This window comes from Neomonachus schauinslandi, chromosome 9 (genome assembly GCF_002201575.2).
Source record: "Neomonachus schauinslandi chromosome 9, ASM220157v2, whole genome shotgun sequence".
Taxonomy (NCBI): Eukaryota; Metazoa; Chordata; class Mammalia; order Carnivora; family Phocidae; genus Neomonachus; species Neomonachus schauinslandi.
The window spans coordinates 74,232,909-74,253,850 of NC_058411.1; the positions used below are offsets into that span (position 1 = coordinate 74,232,909).

The 20,942-nt window shown below is 36.1% G+C and overlaps 1 protein-coding gene and 1 pseudogene across 1 annotated transcript; both read left to right on the top strand.

Annotated features, from left to right (window-relative positions):
* The first annotated feature begins 2,007 nt into the window (after nucleotides 1-2,007).
* Nucleotides 2,008-2,945, top strand: LOC110585542 (olfactory receptor 4F6-like). The gene is given in 2 exon segments (XM_021695724.1): nucleotides 2,008-2,539; nucleotides 2,542-2,945. Coding segments are annotated over 2 exon segments (936 nt in total).
* A 3,635-nt stretch (nucleotides 2,946-6,580) lies between these two features.
* LOC110585543 lies at nucleotides 6,581-13,668 on the top strand (annotated as a pseudogene).
* Nucleotides 13,669-20,942: the final 7,274 nt, after the last annotated feature.

Sequence of the window (20,942 nt, forward strand, 5' to 3'; positions counted from 1 at the left end):
AAGCAGGTGTAGAGCTACTGAGGAAGACCATTGGACTGGAAGTTAGGCTGACTTCTAGTTCTGGCTCTGTGAATGTATTGCTGTGAACACACTAGCTAGCTATTTACCCTCACAGGGTTGGCTCTCTACCTGTAGAATAAAATAACTGAAAAAGATTCTCTCAAAGTTCTTTCCCACTTCTATATAAACCTATAATTCTGATCATCTTTTTTGTTTAATAGGTATCTATATTTCCTGTTTAAAGATGGTTCCAAGAGGAAGGATAGCAAAATCTATGGGGACTTGGCTTCTGATAAACTCCTGAGAGCTTCACAAAGTCATCAGAGTTTTCTAAAAAGGCCAAGACCAAGTACATGGTCTTTTTCTCTCTCAGATCATGAGGATTCCTCATCAGTGATACATGCTAATTTCAGATGTTTGTAATAAAAGAGAAGAAAGTTCTTCACTCAAATACTCACTTTTTATGTATAAATAACTGGATTATACCAGGAAATACAAGCTTGTGGAGAAGATATTATTAAATCTACTTCTCTATATATTTGTGAGGGTTACTGTTTGTTTCTTCTATGAACAATTTAGTACCTATTTCTAGGAAATTCATTTATCACAAATTTCCTGGGCTTTTTCTGTGTGCCAGCCACTGTTTTAGGCAGGTGATACAGTGTTAGACAAAGCAGAAAGAGTGCCTATATCAAAAACTTTAATTTTATATTTATGAAAAGCTATAAATACTAGAATGAGGGTAAGTAAAATAGTGGCTGGAGATTAAATGGATGCTTTTGATCAGTTACTTCCTAATTTTTTTAGAGATGCTTCACCTGTCAGTTCACTGAGGCATCATGCTCAACCACTCCATTCTACCAAACCCCACTGCCACACCCATGATTCATATGCTTAAAGTTTTAACTTGTCTTATCTCAGTGGTTATTTCCCCACAGCTTTACTATTACTTTCCATCCTTTCAGTCAAAATATACCTAAAGCAGTTAATGGAAAACCCAAGTAAAGTTTATGCCCAGGTTGTTTGTAATATATCAATGTGTGTTGATTTAAACTATAACAGGCACCTAAGCAAAGATGTGCAATGTTCTACCAATGCCTTTTTTTTGGATCATCATTTTATCCTATTTGACTTTTAGCATTTATTCCTTCTCCTCACCTTCTTTTTATTTTCTTACACTCTTTCCCATTGATCTTCATTCTTCCCCTTTATTTATATGTTCTTTCCTGCCTGTCCTCTACACATGCTACTGACTCCAACTCCACCACATTGAGTACACTCAGTTCCATATTTTGCATTGTGATTGTCCATATTATAAATTAAAGTTCATAAACAGATTATATGCTATAAATGGAAGTTTAGAGACTTTAGGATAATAGGATCATGTAGTGTGGGATTTTCCTGTCTACAAAAATTATCACTCAAACTCCAATGCAAACACCATTTCGGCAGTACAAACATAAGAGTAACACACAAAAAAAAGACTTCAAAGATGTATTGACTGTTATTATGTTAACTGTTATTATTCTATACTTATTTCTAATTTTTGTTTAATTTTATTCTTGATTATATTTTCAAAAGGTTGTCTATTTCTTTTTAAAAAAAAACTTTTTATATGCTCATGTTTACTCTCCCAATTTTCTAGGCATCAATACATATTATTTTTGTTTTTAAGTTTTATTATATTCTTTCCCTAAATTCCTTGAGTTTAATTTGTGCATCCTTTTCTAACTTCTTAAGTTGCCTCATTATTCCATGTACTTGAATAAATAAGAGCAATTTAAAGCAAGAGATGGCCCCTGAGTGCAGCTTTGGTCATACTACCAAACCCATACCCTGGGTTTCCATTATTTTGTAAACAATTTACTATCAATTAAATGAAAGATCTGTCAATAACCAATTTAAATTGTCAACATTTAACACATTGTTTGAGGCACTCCTCAAAGTTAATCCCGTCTCTCTTGTTTCTTTCAGGTCACTTCAGAGTCTTCCCTTCCTTATGATTCAATGGACCAAGTAAATGGCTCTGTGGTAACTGAGTTTGTGTTACTGGGACTTACACAATCCTTGGGAATGCAGGTTTTCCTCTTTCTTTTCTTCTCTTTGTTCTATGTGGGAATTATCTTGGGAAACCTCTTCATTATGTTAATGGTGATTTTTGATTCTCACTTACACTCCCCCATGTATATCCTGCTGGCCAACCTATCATTCATTGACCTGGGCCTTTCATCCACCACAGTTCCTAGGATGATCTCTGATCTTTTCAGTGGTTGCAAAATCATTTCCTTCCACAATTGCATGATACAAATGTTCTTTATTCATGTCATGGGAGGAGTTGAGATGGTACTGCTCATAGCCATGGCATATGACAGGTACACAGCGATTTGCAAGCCTCTCCACTATCTAACTACTATGAATCCCAAAATGTGCATGTTTTTGGTAGTGGCTGCTTGGATCATTGGGGTGATTCATGCTGTGTCTCAGTTTGTTTTTGTCATAAATTTACCTTTCTGTGGCCCTAATAATGTGGGGAGCTTTTATTTGATTTTCCTAGGGTTATTAAACTTGCATGCATGGACACTTACAGCCTAGAATTTGTGGTCACTGCCAACAGTGGCTTCATATCTATGGGCACCTTCTTTTTCTTAATTGTATCATACATCTTTATTCTGATCACTGTCAGGCAACATTCTTCAAAAGATTTATCCAAAGCATTCATCACTCTGTCAGCTCACATCACTGTAGTGGTTTTGTTTTTCACTCCATGCATGTTTCTCTATGTGTGGCCTTTCCCTACCAAGTCAATGGATAAATTTTTTGCCATTGTGGACTTTGTCATCACTCCTGTATTAAATCCTGCCATCTATACTTTAAGGAACAGAGATATGAAGGTGGCAATGAGAAGGCTGACTCGACAAGTTGTAAGTTCTAGGGAGATGCCATAACAGACTTCATTGGTAAGAGCACAAGATGACTGTCATGGACCATCAGGACCCTTGTGATCAACAAGAACACTATGGATTATGTATAATTTCATTATTGCCTTTAAAAAACTGAGAACTCTACATAAAAGAGGTATTGAATCAAAGAACTTCACTTTCAAATAGAGCTGCAGTAATTTCTGTTAAGTATGAAAAATAGTTATATATTCCTACCTACCTATAAAATTAAATTGCAACTTCATCTATGAGCACATTCAATTTTCATGTAATTGTTTCATATCTCCATGTAAATACATACATGTACATATAATCAGATTGAACTTTATCAGTATCTTCATACTGATTATAAGCATCACTGGGAATCAGTTAATATTTCTTATGGAAATTATGTGGATCCGATGGATAAAATATGAGTTTATACAAACCAGCAGTCATTAAAAATCGAGAAAGAAACAATTCTCGGGCGCCTGGGTGGCTCAGTTGGTTAAGCGACTGCCTTCGGCTCAGGTCATGATCCTGGAGTCCTGGGATCGAGTCCCATATCGGGCTCCTTGCTTGGCAGGGGGTCTGCTTCTCCCTCTGACCCTCCCCCCTCTCATGCTCTCTCTATCTCATTCTCTCTCTCAAATAAATAAATAAATAAAAATCTTTAAAAAAAGAAACAATTCTCATCCTAATTATACTATAGGTTAGATAAACAGGCAGGCAACGCTTCGTTACAACTCTTAAGAATTGTTTTCAGTCTCTGATTGTCAATGTATTTTGTACAATGTTACTTTAGAAATAGATTCTACTACTTTCCATTATGCAAAATTTGCCTATGGTCCATTTTTTTCAACAGCAAATTTCTGTTGTCCTTGCAGTCTTCCTCAAAGCATTTCTTGATTCACCCTAAAAGAGTATCTACAATTATAAAAGTATTTCAAGGATCTTATTACCTAAAAAAGTACCCCACTCAGATCTCACCTGTACTTAAGCCAGGTACTTAGGATAAAGAGATGATTGACATCTTTACTTTTACTTTACCCTTCCAAGTAAAACTTGGGTAGTCTGATGGGTCAAAGAGCACAACTGAGCAATCACTTAGATGTATCCCTATGACTGATTTAAGAAACACTAATTGTGGAGACTCAGCTCAGTTATAACTGCTGCATTGTAATTAAAGCTGCTCAATAAAATGGTAAATAATAAATGAGACTTTCTTACTATTGGTCAAGGTAATTTTTTCCCTATATTTTATCCAAAAGTGGTCATAAATGCTATAAGCTATCTTCTTTGTGCATTATTTAAAGCATTATTGTTTATTGTCTCCTTAACCCATCTGGATTTTAACTTCAGAACATTATTTTATTGGTTTCACTATGATTCTTTTAAAAAGTCACCTTTAACAGGGAGGAGCACCTGGGTGGCTCAGTTGGTTAAGCTTCTGCCTTCGGCTCAGGTCATGATCCCAGGGTCCTGGAATCTAACCCCAGGCCCCTTGTCAGGCTCCCTGTTCAGCTGGGAACCTGCCTCTCCCTCTGTCCCTCCCCCTGCTCGTGCTCTCTCTCTCTTCAAATATACAAATTAAATTTTAAAAAGTCACCTTTAACAGAGAAAGACAAGTACCATATGATTTCAACACAAAACAAACACACTCTTATATAGAGAAAAAAAAAAACAGTGGTTGCCACATGGCAGATGGGAGGGGGGATGGGAGAAATAGATAAAGGGTATTCAGAGGTACAAACATCCAGTTATAATGTAAATAAATCACAGAAATGAAAAGTACAGCATATGGAATAAAGTCAATAATACTGTAATAATGTTCTATGTTGACAGATGATGACTACACTTGGCGTGCTGAGCACTGAGTAATGTATAGAATTGTCAAATCAATGTGTTATACACTTGAAAGTAACATCACATTGTATGTCAATTATACTTCAATATAAAGAGCATTAAGAGAAGTATAGATATAAGGAAATAAAGTTCCATTTGCACAGAAAAAAAAAATCACCTTTAGATTCAGTGAGGTATTAGAAATACCCAAGGAAGCCAAGAAATTGTGACAACAGCCCCTGTCTCAAGAAGATTCTGTGTGTATCCTCAAGGGAAAACCTGTGAGACTATGTGACTTAGTCTCAGTACTCAAACTTCAGGCTGGCTATTTCCAGATCTCCTCACCTGCCTCTGGTCACTCATCATAAATGGCTCTTAACCAAATGACTTGCTAAGGAGGACAAATCAGACACACTTTCTTCTCCTGGAAATTTTTTGCTTTAAGACAAAGTGCAAAAAGGAAAATCTGTACTCTTCCTTGCTCTGAAAATTGCTGTAATCTCTTCCAGATATGAAGCAGGTAGGTGGAATGATGAAAGTGAAGTATATTAGCAGAACTAACCAAAGTGTAGCATTTTATTGACAACGAGATGCTTCTATTAGTAAGAACCAATTTGGCTGAATTAAATTGTGTGTGTATCTTCAAGAAAAATGGAAGGAGCCTGTGAGGTCAGTTCAAATATTTAGAAGAGTTAGTATGAATATTAACAAGGATTGCCCTTGTTGTGTTATATAACTTAGTATATGTTATACAAGTGTTCTAAGTGTTGAGTCCTTCTGAATCTTTCAGGCTAATCTCTCCCTTCCTTTCTATTTAAGGATCCTATTTCTATATACCCTGATGCAGTGTTCTCTTACCCACCTCTTTCCCTCCTTCCTGCAATTCCAATATAATCTAGTTTGGGATATTTCTTTTACATAAAGGTGTAAATCATACTCCTAGAGTTATGGAATTTTGTCTTTGAGAGATTTTGATCCAATGAGCTCATTTGTAAACAGGAAAACTAAGGCCTGGAGATTCTGAATGACATGCCAAAATCACACAGTAAATTTGAACTAAAATCGCCAAGTCTTTTTTTTTTAACCAGAATTCTTTTTTTTTTAATTTAATTTTATTATGTTATGTTAGTCACCATACAATACATCATTAGTTTTTGATGTGGTAATCCATGATTCACTGTTTTCGTATAACACCCAGTGCACCATTCAGTATGTGCCCTCTTTAATACCCCTCACGGGGCTAACCCATCCCCCCACCCCTTCCCCTCTAAAACCCTCAGTTTGTTTCTCAGAGTCCATAGTCTCTCATGGTTCATCTCTCCCTCCAATTTCCCCCCTTCATTTTTCCCTTTCTTCTCCTAAAAATGCCAAGTCTCATGACTTCAATCTCAGTGAAACTTATGAGACTTTAGGTACTTTTCTTTAAAGAGGGGTAAAAGATTATTTAAGACAAACATAACACCCTAAATGTTGAATTTTAAGTTGAATCTAGTACACAGGGAAAGATTTTTTTGTTCATTTGTAGCTGGCTCTTCATGAATGCTACAGCCAGTGTCTAAGATTCTGGAGAACTTCTTCAATAAACCCAATGTTTAACTTAGAATCAATAGAATTCTTCTAAAACTCCCTGAACCATTTTTGAAGAAATCAGATGAGCTTTGAAAGGATTACAGTGGTGAAGGGTTCCCTGTAACTGAGAATCCCTTACCATCACTCACTCCTCAGCAGCATATACTCAGGAAATGTGATGTCTTAACTAAGTGAGCAAGAAATTCCTTTTGCTGAAGAGCAGCATATCTGAATTCTTACTTGTTACCATGGTATCAAGTCTTTTTGCTGCAAAAGAGAAACCACTGGTCAGCTATCACCCTTGGTATATTTCTTATGGAGATGTGAGTATCAAGTTTGTCCTCTCAGTGAAATGAAATGGTTGCAGCCCATAAGTAAATATTGAAGTTCCATTCTAAGTTGCATACTTTGATTCTTAAGAACCATCCTAACTATTCAATCACACCAGAAATGATCTCACAACAGGAATCCCATTCTCTTTATTGTTAATGATTAGTATGATTGTATTTATTACCATGCTAAGCAGAAGGCAAAAGAGGGTTTATGTCTTGTTTTATTATTTGACTTCTTTTTATACTTGGAAATAGAATTGCTAAATTCATATAAAACTTTGAAAACTGTAATATGGAGCATTAATGGATAGGGCTAAGGAATGGAATTGGGATAATGAAGAGAAAAGTGTAATTTCCAAGGGTGCTGCAATAACCATGATTAGGGAAATGTTGAAAAGAAATACTACTATCCCCCAAGAACTTTGGTAAGAATAACCCACTATACTTTCATGCCTCCCTAGAACCCATCTATTTCCACTATTACTCAGAATAAAATCATTTACATCATCTTTTTTTTAATCTCCCACATCCTGTTGACAAATGTCCTGTTATTACTACCTTAATAATGGCTATTATGTATTTACTATTCACTATTTGTTAGAAACCTATTACACAATTGCAGTTAATTCTTCAGTAGTTCTGTGCTATATTCATAATAAAACACAAATCCCTTAGCAGGCATTCCAGAATTTTTTCAATTTAATCTCCAATTAAACCCCTTCATATTTTCTCTCATGTAGGTTTTTTGTATTTTTCTCACTTCTCATTTAACCTCTAAATCACCTTTCTTTTATCCTTTTATTTTCCTGCTATCTTATTTATTTTTCTTCTATTTTTCATCTTTAATTTTATTTTGGATTAACCCTTTTTCTTCTAAGCATTTCAATATCACTAAATGATGAGTATAAATTCCATTCTCTATAAGGCCTTATAACCTTTACATTCTTTTCTAGAATGTTCATTTATTTTAACTTCCCCAAAGACTGGATCTCTACATCTGTCTTAGCTCTCATGTTTCTATCCAAGCTTCTAAGAGACTATGAAAATTATTTTAGAATTCTGTCCCTCACTCATGCCCGAAAAGGTATTAGATCAGTGGGCATTTTGAGAATTTTTGACCCAGTGCATTCATTCTGAAGATGGGAAAACAGAAGGATACAGGGAACTGAAATTCAATCATTTTGTTATGATTACTGTTTCTAGAATAAAAGTAAAATTCTTTAATGATTGTTGGGGAGCTAGGGTTTCTCTATGAATCAAAAGGTGATAAATCTTACTACTAATAATTATCTAAATCTATTGTGCACTCACCAAATACAAAAACTGTGCAAAACATTTTAATTTTACTACTTCATTTGACATTCATAAGCATAAGAATTGAATATAATTAGTAACCACATTTGTAAAAATAGGTTGTGAGTCCAACGTCCACAGACTATATTCAAAACCTGTATACTACAAATTGCCTCAGGTAGCAAAACTGTGAATGGATTCGTCTTAGTTTGGAGGTTTCCAACAACCCTAATATAAAATTATTGTGATGGGTTACAAAACCACTAAGAATACTTTTTCAAAAGTACGTGTCCTAAAATGCCTTTGTAAATGGAAAGATCATATAACATTGCATATATTTAAGAGCTAAGATAGTATCTACAGAATATAAACTGTTTTGGAGTTCAAGGGAAAAGGACATAAAAGTAGGATGGCTGTAAAGACTTAACCTAGCAGAGAGAGCAGCATAAACAAAGGTACTTTATTAGGAATAAGTCTAGCATAAGTGGAAATACTAAGCAGATTTGAATAACTGGACTATAAGACATCGTCAGGGGAGGAGTGTGGGATAAAATGGTGGGTTAGATTGTGTGCATTTTGAATGAAAATGGACTACTTTCTTACTCCATACTCAAAAAATAAATTCAAAATGGATTAAAGACCTAAACATGAGACCTAAAATCATACAAATCCTAGAGGAGAACACACACAGTTACTTATTGACATAGGTCATAGCAAGTTCTTACTACATATGTCTCCTGAGGCAAAGGAAACAGAAGCAAAAATAAACTATTGGGAGTACATCAAAATAAAAACTCTGCACACTGACGTAAACAATCAGTAAAACCAATAGGCAACCTATGGAGTGGGAGAAGATATAAAGGGTTATTATCTAAAATATACAAAGAACTTATAAAACTAAACTCCCAAAGAACAATAATCCAATTTAAAAATGGGCGGAAGACATGCAGTATACAGATATTTCTTCATATATTATCTGTATATCTGTAAATATACAGATATTTCTTCCAAAAGACATACAAATGACTAGCAGACACATGAAAAGATAATCATCATCACTTCCATCAGGGAAATACAAATCAAAACTACAATGGGGTATCACCTCATACCTGTCAGAATGGCTAAAATCAACAACAGAAGAAACAGCAGGTGTTGGAAAGGATATGGAGAAAAAGGAACACAGGTGCACTGTTGGTGAGAATGCAAACTGGTACAGACGCTCTGGAAAATAGTATGGGAGCTTCCTCAAAAAGTTAAAAATAGAACTATCCTATGATCCAGCAATCACACTACCAGGTATTTACCCAAGGAATACAAAAACACTAATTCAAGGGATACATGCACCCTTATGTTTATAGCAGCATTATTTACAACAGCCAAGATGTGGAAGCAGCCCAGGTATCTATCCACTAATGAATGGATAAAGAAGAAGTGGTATATAGATATGCACAATGGAATATTACTCAGGCATAAAAACAAATGAAATCTTGCCATTCACAATGACATGGTCCATGGAGCTAGAGAGTATTATGCTAAGTAAAGTAAGTCAGTCAGAGAAAGACAAATACCATATGATTTCACTCATATGTGGAATTTAAGAAACAAAACAAATGAGCAAAGGGAAAAAGAGAGAAAGAGAGACAAACCAAGAAACAGACTCTTAACTATAGAGAACAAACTGATGCTTACCAGAAGTGAGGTGGGTAGGGGGATGGGTTACATAGGTGATAGAGATTAAGAGTGCACTTTTTGGGATGATCACTGGGCAATGTATGAAATTCTTGAATCATTGTGTTGTACACCTGAAACTAATAAAACATTGTATATTAACTAACTGCAATTAAAATAAAAACTTAAAACTAACTAAATAAATAAAACACATTATACAACCACACACAGAAAACATTTGTTCAAAAAAGAAAAATGAGAGTCATGTACCAGAATCTGATGTCTTATGTTACCCATGACACATAAAAGGGAATCTGATGTCTTATATTACCCATGACACGTAAAAGGGAACGACACGTAAAAGTGCTAGATGGGATATAGAAGAAAGGGACATCCTCTAAGAATGTACACTTTTGAATTTAGTCATGTTAATCAGTCACATGTTCAAAAATTGACTGTAACTCAACAATGGTAAGTTGTTAAAAGACCCTAAACTTGAATGCAAAGAGAAACAAATGAACCCAAATTATCTTCAACAAACGGCATAGCCAAACTAAAGGGGAAATATAAGAACTAATCCAATTAACTTTGTTTTGCACTGCTCTTTCTTTTTTTCTTCCCAATTAACTTTTGAAGGTAATACTTTGACTACACACCATTAATTTTTTTTTAATTTTTTATTAACATATAATGTATTATTTGTTTCAGGGGTACAGGTCTGTGATTCATCAGGCTTACACAATTCACAGCACTCACCATAGCACATACACTCCCCAATGTCCATCACCCAGCCACCCCATCCCTCCCACCCCCCTCCACTCCAGCAACCCTCAGTTTGTTTCCTGAGATTGTCTCTTGACTACATACCGTTAATTTAAAAAATAAAATGCAAGAAAACTGATGTCTTCTTAACAATTACTTTTCTTTTTTATAGTGGTATGGATATAATAATTCTGAAACAATTTTCTGTGCTATGTAGGATTATGCAAATGAAAAAATATATATTTATAGTGTTAAGACCCAAAGTCTCACTGGGAGAACGAAAGGACAGAGATACAAATATGGAACAGGAGAAAGGAAAAAGAAGCCCACTGGTTTGGAAGGTATTGGTATGGTCAATATCCCTTTCTCTCTCTCTCTCTCTCTCTCATTAACACATATATACATTCACATACACATACAAATATACACATGTAAATATATGTATACGTATGGAGCATTAACAGCTGTTAATAACAGGAGGGAAAGTCATAACTATGCCTCCTGATCACCTATAATGTTACCAAAAATGGGATCAAACCTGTGTTTGGTTAACCTCTGGATCCAGCTGCCATTTGGATAGTACAAAGGTAATGGAAATGCTGAACTGCAATGAGTGCCTGCAATCAGCAAAATTCAAAGTGTGGGAAATCAAGTGTAAAAGGCTCAAATTTTTCAACAAATAATTTAAGGGAAAGAAAAAGGTTGGAGGGAAATCTATATTAGAAGAGATTTGAAAGACATATTAAAAGAAAAAAAATGGTCAAGACAAACTATAGTGTTTTGGGATGCATGTTTGGAAGACAAAGCTAGAAAAAAAAATGAAGGGACATTTTTACCATAATAGAATCATGGCTCCTTTTGAGGCGAAAGGTGGCTGCAATTTGGATGAGTCACAGAGATTTCTGTGATAGGATAGCTGACATGGTTCTGCGTCTTGACTTGGGTGATGATTACTTTATAAAATTTGATTAAGCTATAAATTTGTTTTCTGCTATTTTCTGTATGTTTCATCTCGTGATTAAAGAATAACAAAATCAAAGTCAAACTATGGTGAATGAGTGGTAGCATAAAACCTCCCATCCAAAAGCACCCTTGTCTAGAGACCTACATTTAACTATCATTCATAGAGGCTACTTGCATCAGTGTACATGCGTTTTTTTAATACTGAAATACAATGAACAGGAGAAATTGTGCTCCTCCACCTGAGGGCATAAAGCAACTATAACTTCAGGGAGTCAGAACAATGCAAAAAGTTTCTGTCTGCTGCATAATTCTCCCCTGTGCAAAGAGTTATACAAAATACGGCCATCATAAAAGCAGCTAATTAACAGCACTAATTGTGCTTGGGTAGTGACCAAGTTCAACTCAGAGACTTGGTGTTGCCAGCCAGAAATCAGTCTGTTATGGGAATTGCCTCCTAGAAACATGTTGGTTTTCTAAAGGAAGCAAGAAGAAAAGTGGTTAATGAGTCACCTGGGGGGTGACATTCCTTTCTGTAAATTACCATCTCCTTCCCCTATTAAGATTTGTTTTTTCATGGGGCGCCTGGGTGGCTCAGATGGTTTAGCGTCTGCCTTAGGCTCCGCTCATTATCTCCAGGTCCTGGGATGGAGCCCAACATCGGGCTCCCTGCTCAGCGAGGTGTCTGCTCCCTGCTCATGCTCTCTCTCTCTCTATCTCTCTGTTTCAAATGAATATTAAAAAAAAAATTGTTTTTTCAATCTATCATCTATTATCTATCGATCTGTTTTTTATATTTTACCATGAAGACAAAAGAAAGCTCTTGAATAACAAGGGAAGCAAATAATAAAAGTAACAGGAAGAGAAAAATTGCATCAATTGCAGCACTGCAATCTCCCTCAACCTTTGAATAACTTCTACAGTATAAACTAAGGAGATTCTGGCAGATCAGCCTCATTCTATGTATTCCGAAATTGGGTCTAAATTTGTATTCAACCAAATAAAGCGACCTGTTATGGTCACTCCAAGCCATCTGAGCTAATATAATGAATACAGAATCATTGTTTAGTGTAATAATAGCATTAAATGTGGCCCAAACCAATATTACATTCCTTCCATCCTAGTCCACCACTCTTAGGATCCATTCCCATACATATGTTCTAGATGTCTGTTGATAATCATATGGATTTTACAGTTCTCTTGGTATGTATTGCATCTTGTCATGAATTCCACTTTGTCCCTAACTCCCTGGAGCTTTCTGGGACTTGAGCCTACTTAAAGGACTAGGAGTAATGTGAAGAGGTGGGGGTAGGCACTGAGGATTATCCGCAGTCCCCTCTAGGGCAACCAACTCAGGAGAGGTCATTATAGTTTTCAGATAAGCACACACAAATCTCTTCAGATAGGGAAAAGAAAAGATGCTTCTACCAGTAAAAGGGGACTGAGAGAGTCTCTGGTTTCTGAGTTTGTGTTGCTGGGACTCTAGTTCTTGGGAAACTAAAGTTTTTCTCACGTTGATATTCTCCTTGATCTCTTTAGGGATCATCCCAGGAAATCTCTTCATTTTCTTTTGCTAATTTTAGACTACCATTTACATTTTCCTATGTACTTCCTCCTGGCCAACCTGTCCCTCATTGATGTGGACCTTTTTTTTAATCACAGTCCCTAAGATGACTACAGAACTTTCAATAAGATAATTTCTTTCCAAAGCTGCATGACACAGATATGTTTCATTCACATCATGGGAGGAATGGAGATGGTCTTACTCATAGCCATAGCATTTGACAGGTACACAGCAATCTGTAAGCCTCTTCACTACCTGAACATCAGGAATCCTACAATATGTATTCATTTGTAACTACTAGCTGGATACTTGGGGTGACTTACATATGTCTCAATTTGTTTTCATTATAAACTTGTGCTTTTGTGGTCCTAACAAAGTAAAAACTTCTATTATGACTTTCCCAGAATCATAAAACTTGCATGCATATATGGAGCCAAATTTGAATTTACTGTTGCTGCCAGCAGCAATGTCATGAGCATGAGCACCTTCTTTCTGCTAATCCTTCCTATATCTTCATTTTGGTCACTGTCTGGAAGTGTTCTTCAAAAGACTGATCCAAAGCACTTGGCACTGGTTCAGCTCACATCACTGTGGTGGTTCTGTCTTTCAGTCCATACATATTTCTCTGTCTGACCTTTCCCCACATCATCAGGTGATAATGCCTGTTCCTTGTTGACTTTGCTATCACCTGTGACTTGAATCTGCCATCTATACATTACAGAACAAAGACATAAAGGTAGTAATAAAAGGGACATGATTCCAGATTTTGCTGACTGAATCTGACTTTGGACCTCTAAAACTATACGTCCATCAGCCATTTGAATACTCCCCCTTAGGCTTCTGACATTGAACATGGCCAGATCTGGGCATAACATCTATCTCACGGAATAGATTCCAACTACTAGAGCATTTATCCATAACCTCTACTACCATAGGAAATGTGAATCCACCATGATATGGGTTATTTTAGGAGACAGCATCACTATCTACTAAATAATATTTACGATTGAAATTGTGATCATTTTGACAATAGAAGAATATAATGACATCTCTTCTGCTTCCCATAGGTTTGCAAATGAATAGCAACCATGCTTTGGAGAACGTCAGGAATGATTACATCAAATATACATAGGACTAGTAATTCTATCTAGTTATTCAGGTTGTGTTCCCTCAAGAAAATCCAAAGACAAAATTTGATTGACAGTAGTTTATTTGGAAGTTTATTTTTGAAAATATGATTAAGGGAATAGAAAGTGAGACAGAGAATTGAAGGTTGCTTATGTTGATAAATTAACTAGGGTGCAAGCCTACAATGGCCTTCTGGGGGACTCTATAAATTCTGTGGCTTAGAATTATCCCAATTGAAGGGAAAGAAGCTGGAATACGATTTCATTTTTTTTTAAGATTTATTTACTTATTTATTCATTTGAGAGAGAGAGAGAGAAAGACAGAGGAAGTGGGGTGTGGAGCAGAGGGAAAGGGACTAGTGGACTTGGTGCTGAGCATGGAGTCTGATGAGGGGCTTGATCCCAGGATTCTGAGATCATGACCTGACCCGAAACCAAGAATTGGACATTCAACTGACTGGGTCACCCAGGAATACCTATTTTTTCATTTTTAAAGGGTGTATTAACTCCTTAGTCCAGTCTTTCCTATACAGAATACCGTGCATTATAGGAAGCCAGAGGAGAAACCATCAGGTAGATATGCCAAACATCTCCTTGTTTAGAAACAAGAAATACCATAGTATATCCCATTTTTTTAAAGAACTTAGTTCCCCTTTACCTTATCCCATCAAAGTGATGGCTATTTTAACTTTCACAAGAGGAAAACTTAAAACAGGAGTGACAAGTTATAGCATCACTGTTGCTCATAGTTGATAGTTGTATTCTCCTCTATTACCCATTCTAAATCCCCCTATCCTCAGGTGGTTCTTCTGATGATCTATGTTACTTGCCTGCTGAGGTGAGCCAAGATTTTTTACGAGCAGTTTAGCCCTGATTAAAGTGTTCTTGCCAATCTACTGTTGCTACAGTTGCTCCACTACAGTTATCATCCATCATGGAGCCAACAAGGCATGCCTCAGTGGATCCCCTGTTATAGACAAACTCTTCACTGTATCACCCATTAAGAAGCAGCAACCTGGTATTTATCCAATATGGGATAAAAATGAGCTAACTCAATCTTCTGAATGTTGGTCTTCCAAAATGAGGAACCCCAAATGACAGAAAAGCAGGTAAACATTTTAGGTTTATTATAACCCATACTGTGTCTCCCAAAAGAAGCATTCTCCCCACTACAATACAACCTAAAATTTGAGGGCAGAAAACAGAAACTGCACACGAACTTCACTGAGATTTATGGTAAGATTTATGATTTTCTCTATCCCCTTGGTTGCAAAACCTGTATATTTTATCCACAGGGGACACAGCGCCATCTAAAGGTCACTGGATCAAAGCATGTATCTTGAAGCATAGACCCCAATTCTGCAGAGTACCCTCTTCAAGCTGGTGTCTCAGTTGTAACTTTAATAGGCTATTCCAATGTTCTATCAGATCAACAGCTCCCAATCATGCAATGTAGAAAGGAAAAAATGGTTCCTTAGTTATGGATGCTTTTGTATACTTTCTTAGCTATAAAGTAGGTAGTCTTGGTCTAAGGAAATATTATGCAAGATTTCATATTGTAAATCAGACACTATGAACACTTGGTTGGTGGTGCAGGCCAAAGCACTCGAAGTAGGAAAGATAACACATATATATGTGTGTGTGTGTGTATATATATATATATATATATATACACACTACAATGTGTATAACTAGAATGACATATATATATATGAATCCCCATAAGGATAAATCTCTCTCTCTCTCTTCCAGTTTAGAAAGGGTTCAGTGTCAGTAACTACTCTCAACTGATTGATTCCAGTCCTTAAAACATGGTACCATTTCAAGGTTGTCCCTGTGCTGCTGACAGGTCAAACAGCCTACAGTGGCAGTAACTAGAAAAACTCATGTAATAGCTCACTCTGTAGAGCCTACACATAGCCTTCCTTTCTACCACGATATCTCCTTCATTCATGGGTCCACTGTGCAAGCGTTAGATTAGCTGAGGAGAGCTTAACCATTTATCTTTTCAATTACCTAGTTCAACACGTTACACCTAATGATTCTTTAAATTAAATTCTCATTGTTCAAATAGTGGTGTAATTTCACTCTCCTGGTTGAAACCTGACTGACACATTCAACTCCAATAAAAAAGAAAAAGAAATCCTTAAACAATTCCACTAGGGAATTCTCCAAACAAGTAATAAGAAAAAGCACTCTAAATCTCCTTTAGAAATATATATTTAAAAAGATGAAACAGTTTGTATGACTGAGATAAAATAAAGGGTCTGGCAGCCATACCAAAGAAACTATCAGAGATCTTACTCAGTTACACATTTCTCTAATACTTCAAGGATACATGTAACTGCAAGACACAAGTGAAGCAGACGTCTGAGAGTGCCAACATAACTCCCCAGGTTCTCCCATTTCACTACGATGCTACCAGCCCCAGATATAATAGATGAAGTCTCCAATGATACAAGAAGGATATCACTTACAAAAAGGGAGGTATTTTGGTCATGACATATCTCCTTTTTATATTCCAGTATATACAGAGTAAACATTAATATTTTGTTTTGGGTTCTGTTTCATAAGACATAAAGTCCAGGTTCATTTACCATGAGCAAACTAGAATGACAAAGTATATCCTACTAACATTCCCTTATCTATCGCCTAATAGAGATTACTAGGAGGAGATCCAGTTACCGTGTACTCATGGAGATTTGACCAAGTCATTTCTTCCTGTTACTGCCATTCATTCCCTCCCCCTCGCTATACCTCCCTCTGTTTCTGTCTCTGTCCCTCTCTCTACCCCCACTCCATCCTTTTTCCTTGACCATGAAACAAAATGGTTATAGACCAGTTAATAAGCCTTTCCTTCCAATAACCAGAGTATTTAAAAAGACAATAACATTATAAGAGAGGAAAATAATAAACCAATTTGCATTTTCCTTCAACACAGATACAAAAATCTAAAAAGTAGTAACAAAATAGAAACACTGATAAATGTAAGAGAAAACACCAGGGTAAGTCAGTTGTATCCCAGAATGCAAGGTTGTTTTAACTTTTGGAAATCAATCAAAGGAATTTACTATATCAAGTATATGAAGGGAAAAAAACCATACTAACATTTTTATAGATATAGAAAAGGCATTCTATTAAATCCAATACCCATTCTCAATAAATCTCAGAGCAAAAGTCTTAGCAAACTAGACATAAAAGGTTTACTGGGTTGAACAGTGTCCCCACAAAATTCATGCTCACCCAGAATGTCAGAATGTGATCTATTTTGTTTTTCTAGATGTAATCAAGGTAAGGATCAAGATAACATCACACTGAACTAGGATGGACTTGAAATTTAACAGGTGTCCTTATAAGAGACAGAAAAAGATACAAAGAGACACAGGAAGGAAGCTATGTGAAGACAGAGGCAGAGATTGGAATTATGTTGTCACAAGCCAAGGAATGCCAGAAGCCACCAAGAGATGGAAAAAGCAGGGAAAAAAAATCTCACCTGGAGTCTTCAGAGGGAATATGGACCTGTCATCACCTTGATTTTGGATTTCTAGCCTCCAGAACCTTGAGAAAATAAATTCCTGGATACTTAAGCCACAAAATTTGTGGTAATTTGTTACAGCAGCCCTGGAAAAATAAGATAGAAGGGAACTTATTCTGATAAATAGTATTTATACAAACACTACAGGACATATTGCAGGTAATATATTAAGAGCTTTCCCCTGAGATCAGAAATATGCCCACATTCCTCTTACAACTACTTCTATTTTGTATTTTACAAAGCATCTCACAAGTAAAATAAAACAAAAATACTAAGCAAAATGTATAAATTTGAAATTTATAAACAAAACATTTCTTCATAGACATTATTATCTACAAGTTAATTACTTTCCCTCAGGCCCCTGTAGCATCCCTATCTTTTCATAAATAGTATTTAGTGCACTATTGCCTGTTCCTTTCAATAAATGGTAAAATCAATGAGTGCAGGAATTGTTGGAGAGTACAACAAAATATAAAAATAGTTTCCAAAGTGTTTTAAAAGCAAAAATATGCAAGCAATGAAAGCTAAGCTGTCATCAAAGCAACACCAAACTCACAAGGTTTTAAACCCAGAGTGTAAGTCTTAAAATCAACTGAAGCCTATGACATATCAGGAAGAAAATATACATAGCATTCACTTTGTTTTGAGCTGAAAGTATAGTATGATTTGCAAAACTTAGAAAGGTAACCAACTTATAAAAGGCAGGGTTTGTCAACCAACTGCAGCACTACTGACATTTTGCGGAATCTAAGTCTTTTTGTGGGAAGCTGTCCTATATGTTGTGGATTTTTGGCAGTATGTCTGACCTATACCCAATAGATGCCAATAGCAGCAAAGCTCAACCCTCATATTGTGATAACCAAGAATATCTCTACGTATTACTGAATGTCCTCTAAGGGACACAATCATCCTGGGTTGAGGATCACTATTTTAAGGGTAATTATGGATTTTCACTCAATTCCTTCTTATGGCACTCACATTACATGCCAATGTCAAGCATTTAGACTGTACTAAGAATTAGCAACACACCAGAAATGTATTATTATAAGAAACGTATTAAAGAGGGCACGTTCTGCATGGAGCACTGGGTGTTATATGCAAATAATGAATCACGGAACACTACATCAAAAACTAATGATGTAATGTATGGTGATTAACATAAGAGAATAATAAAAAAAAAAAAAGAGAGAGAAAAAAGAAAAAAAAAGGCACCCAATTTGTCAAGCAAGAAGTCAAACTTTCACTACTACACATGACATGATACTCTATAGGGAAAACCCAAAAGACTCCACCAAAAAATTGCTACAACTGATACACTATACAAAGTCAACATACAGGAATGTTTTGCACTTCTATACACCAATAATGAAGCAGCAGAAAGAGAAATCAAGGAATCAATCTCATTTATTGCACAAAAAATCATAGGATACCTAGGAATAACCTCACCAAAGAGGTAAAAGATCTATTCTCTGAAAACTTATTAAAAAACTGATGAAAGAGGGCGCCTGGGTGGCTCAGTTGGTTAAGCGACTGCCTTCAGCTCAGGTCATGATCCTGGAGTCCCGGGATCGAGTCCCACATCGGGCTCCCTGCTCAGCGGGGGGTCTGCTTTGCCCTCTTCCCTCTCGTGCTCTCTGTCTCTCATTCTCTCTCTCTCAAATAAATAAATAAAATCTTTAAAAAAAAATTAAAAAAAAACTGATGAAAGAAATTGAAGATGACACAAAAAAAATGGAAAAATATTTCATACTCATGGATTAGAACAAATATTGTTAAAATGTCTATACTACTCAAAGCAATCTACACATTTAATGCAATCCCTATCAAAATAACACCAGCATTTTTCACACAGCTGTAACAAACAGCCCTAAAATTTAAATGGAACCACAAAAGATCCCAAATAGCCAAAGCAATCATGAAAAAGAAAAGCAAAGCCAGAGGCATCACAATTCCAGACTTCAAGTTATATTACAAATCTGTTGCCATCAAGACAGTATGGTACTGGCACAAAAACAAGACACACAGATCAATGTGACCGAAGAGAAAACCGAGAAATGAATGGTCAACTTATCTTCAACAAAGTGGGAAGGAATACCAAAGGAAAAAAGACAGTCTCTTCAATAAATGGTGCTGGGAAAACTGAACAGCACCATGCAAAAGAACGAAACTTGACCATTTTCTTATACCACACACAAAAATAAACTCAAAGTAGATGAAAGACCTAAATGTGAGACAGAAAACCATCAAAATCCTAAAGGAGTACACAGGCACCAACCTCTTTGACCTAGGCTGCAGCAACTTCTTGCTAGACACATCTCCAAAGGCAAGAGAAACAAAAGCAAAAATGAACTACTGGGACTTCATCAAGATATAAAGCTTCTGCACAGTGAAGGAAATGATCAAAAAAGCTAAAAGGCAACCTTTGGGATGGGAGAAGATATTTGCAAAAGACATATCTTATAAAGTGTTAGTATCTAAAATCTATAAAGAAGTTATTAAATTCAACACCTAAAAATCAAATAACCCAGGTAAGAAATGGGCAGAAGACATGAACAGACATTTTTCCAAAGAAGACATATGGATGGCTAACAGACACATGAAAAGATGCTCAACATCACTCAATATCAGAGAAATACAAATCAAAACTACAATGAGGTATCACCTCACACCTGTCAAAATAGCAAAAATTAACAACACAGGAAACAACAGATGTTGGTGAGGATGTGGAGAAAAGGGAACCCTCTTACACTGTTGGGGGGAGTGCAAACTGGTGCAGACACTCTGGAAAACAGTAAGGAGGTTCCTCAAAAAGTTAAAAATAACTACTCTTTGACCCAGCAACTGCACTACTAGGTATTTACCCAGAGGGTACAAAAATACTTCAAAGGGATAATGCACCCCAATGTTTATGGCAGCATCATCAACAATAGCCAAATTATGGAAAGAGCCAAAGTGCTCATCAATTGATGAGTGGATAAAGAAGTGGAATATATATACAATATGTTACTCAGCCATAAATAAGAATGGAATCTTGCCATTTGCAACAACATGGATGGAGCTAAAGAGTATTATGCTAAGCCAAATGTGTCAGTCAGAGAAAGACAAATACCATATGATTTCATTCATATGAAGAATTTAATTAAAAAAACAGATGTACATGGGGAGAGAAAAAAAAGAGAGGCAAACCATAAAGCAGAGTCTTAACTACAGAGAACAAACTGATGACTGATGGAGGGAAGATGGATGCAGAAATGGGTTAAATGGGTGATGAGTTAAGGAGGGCAGTTGTGATGAGCACTGGGTGTTGTATGTAAGGGATGAATCACTAAGTCCTACAAGTGAAACTAATATTAGACTATATGTTAACTA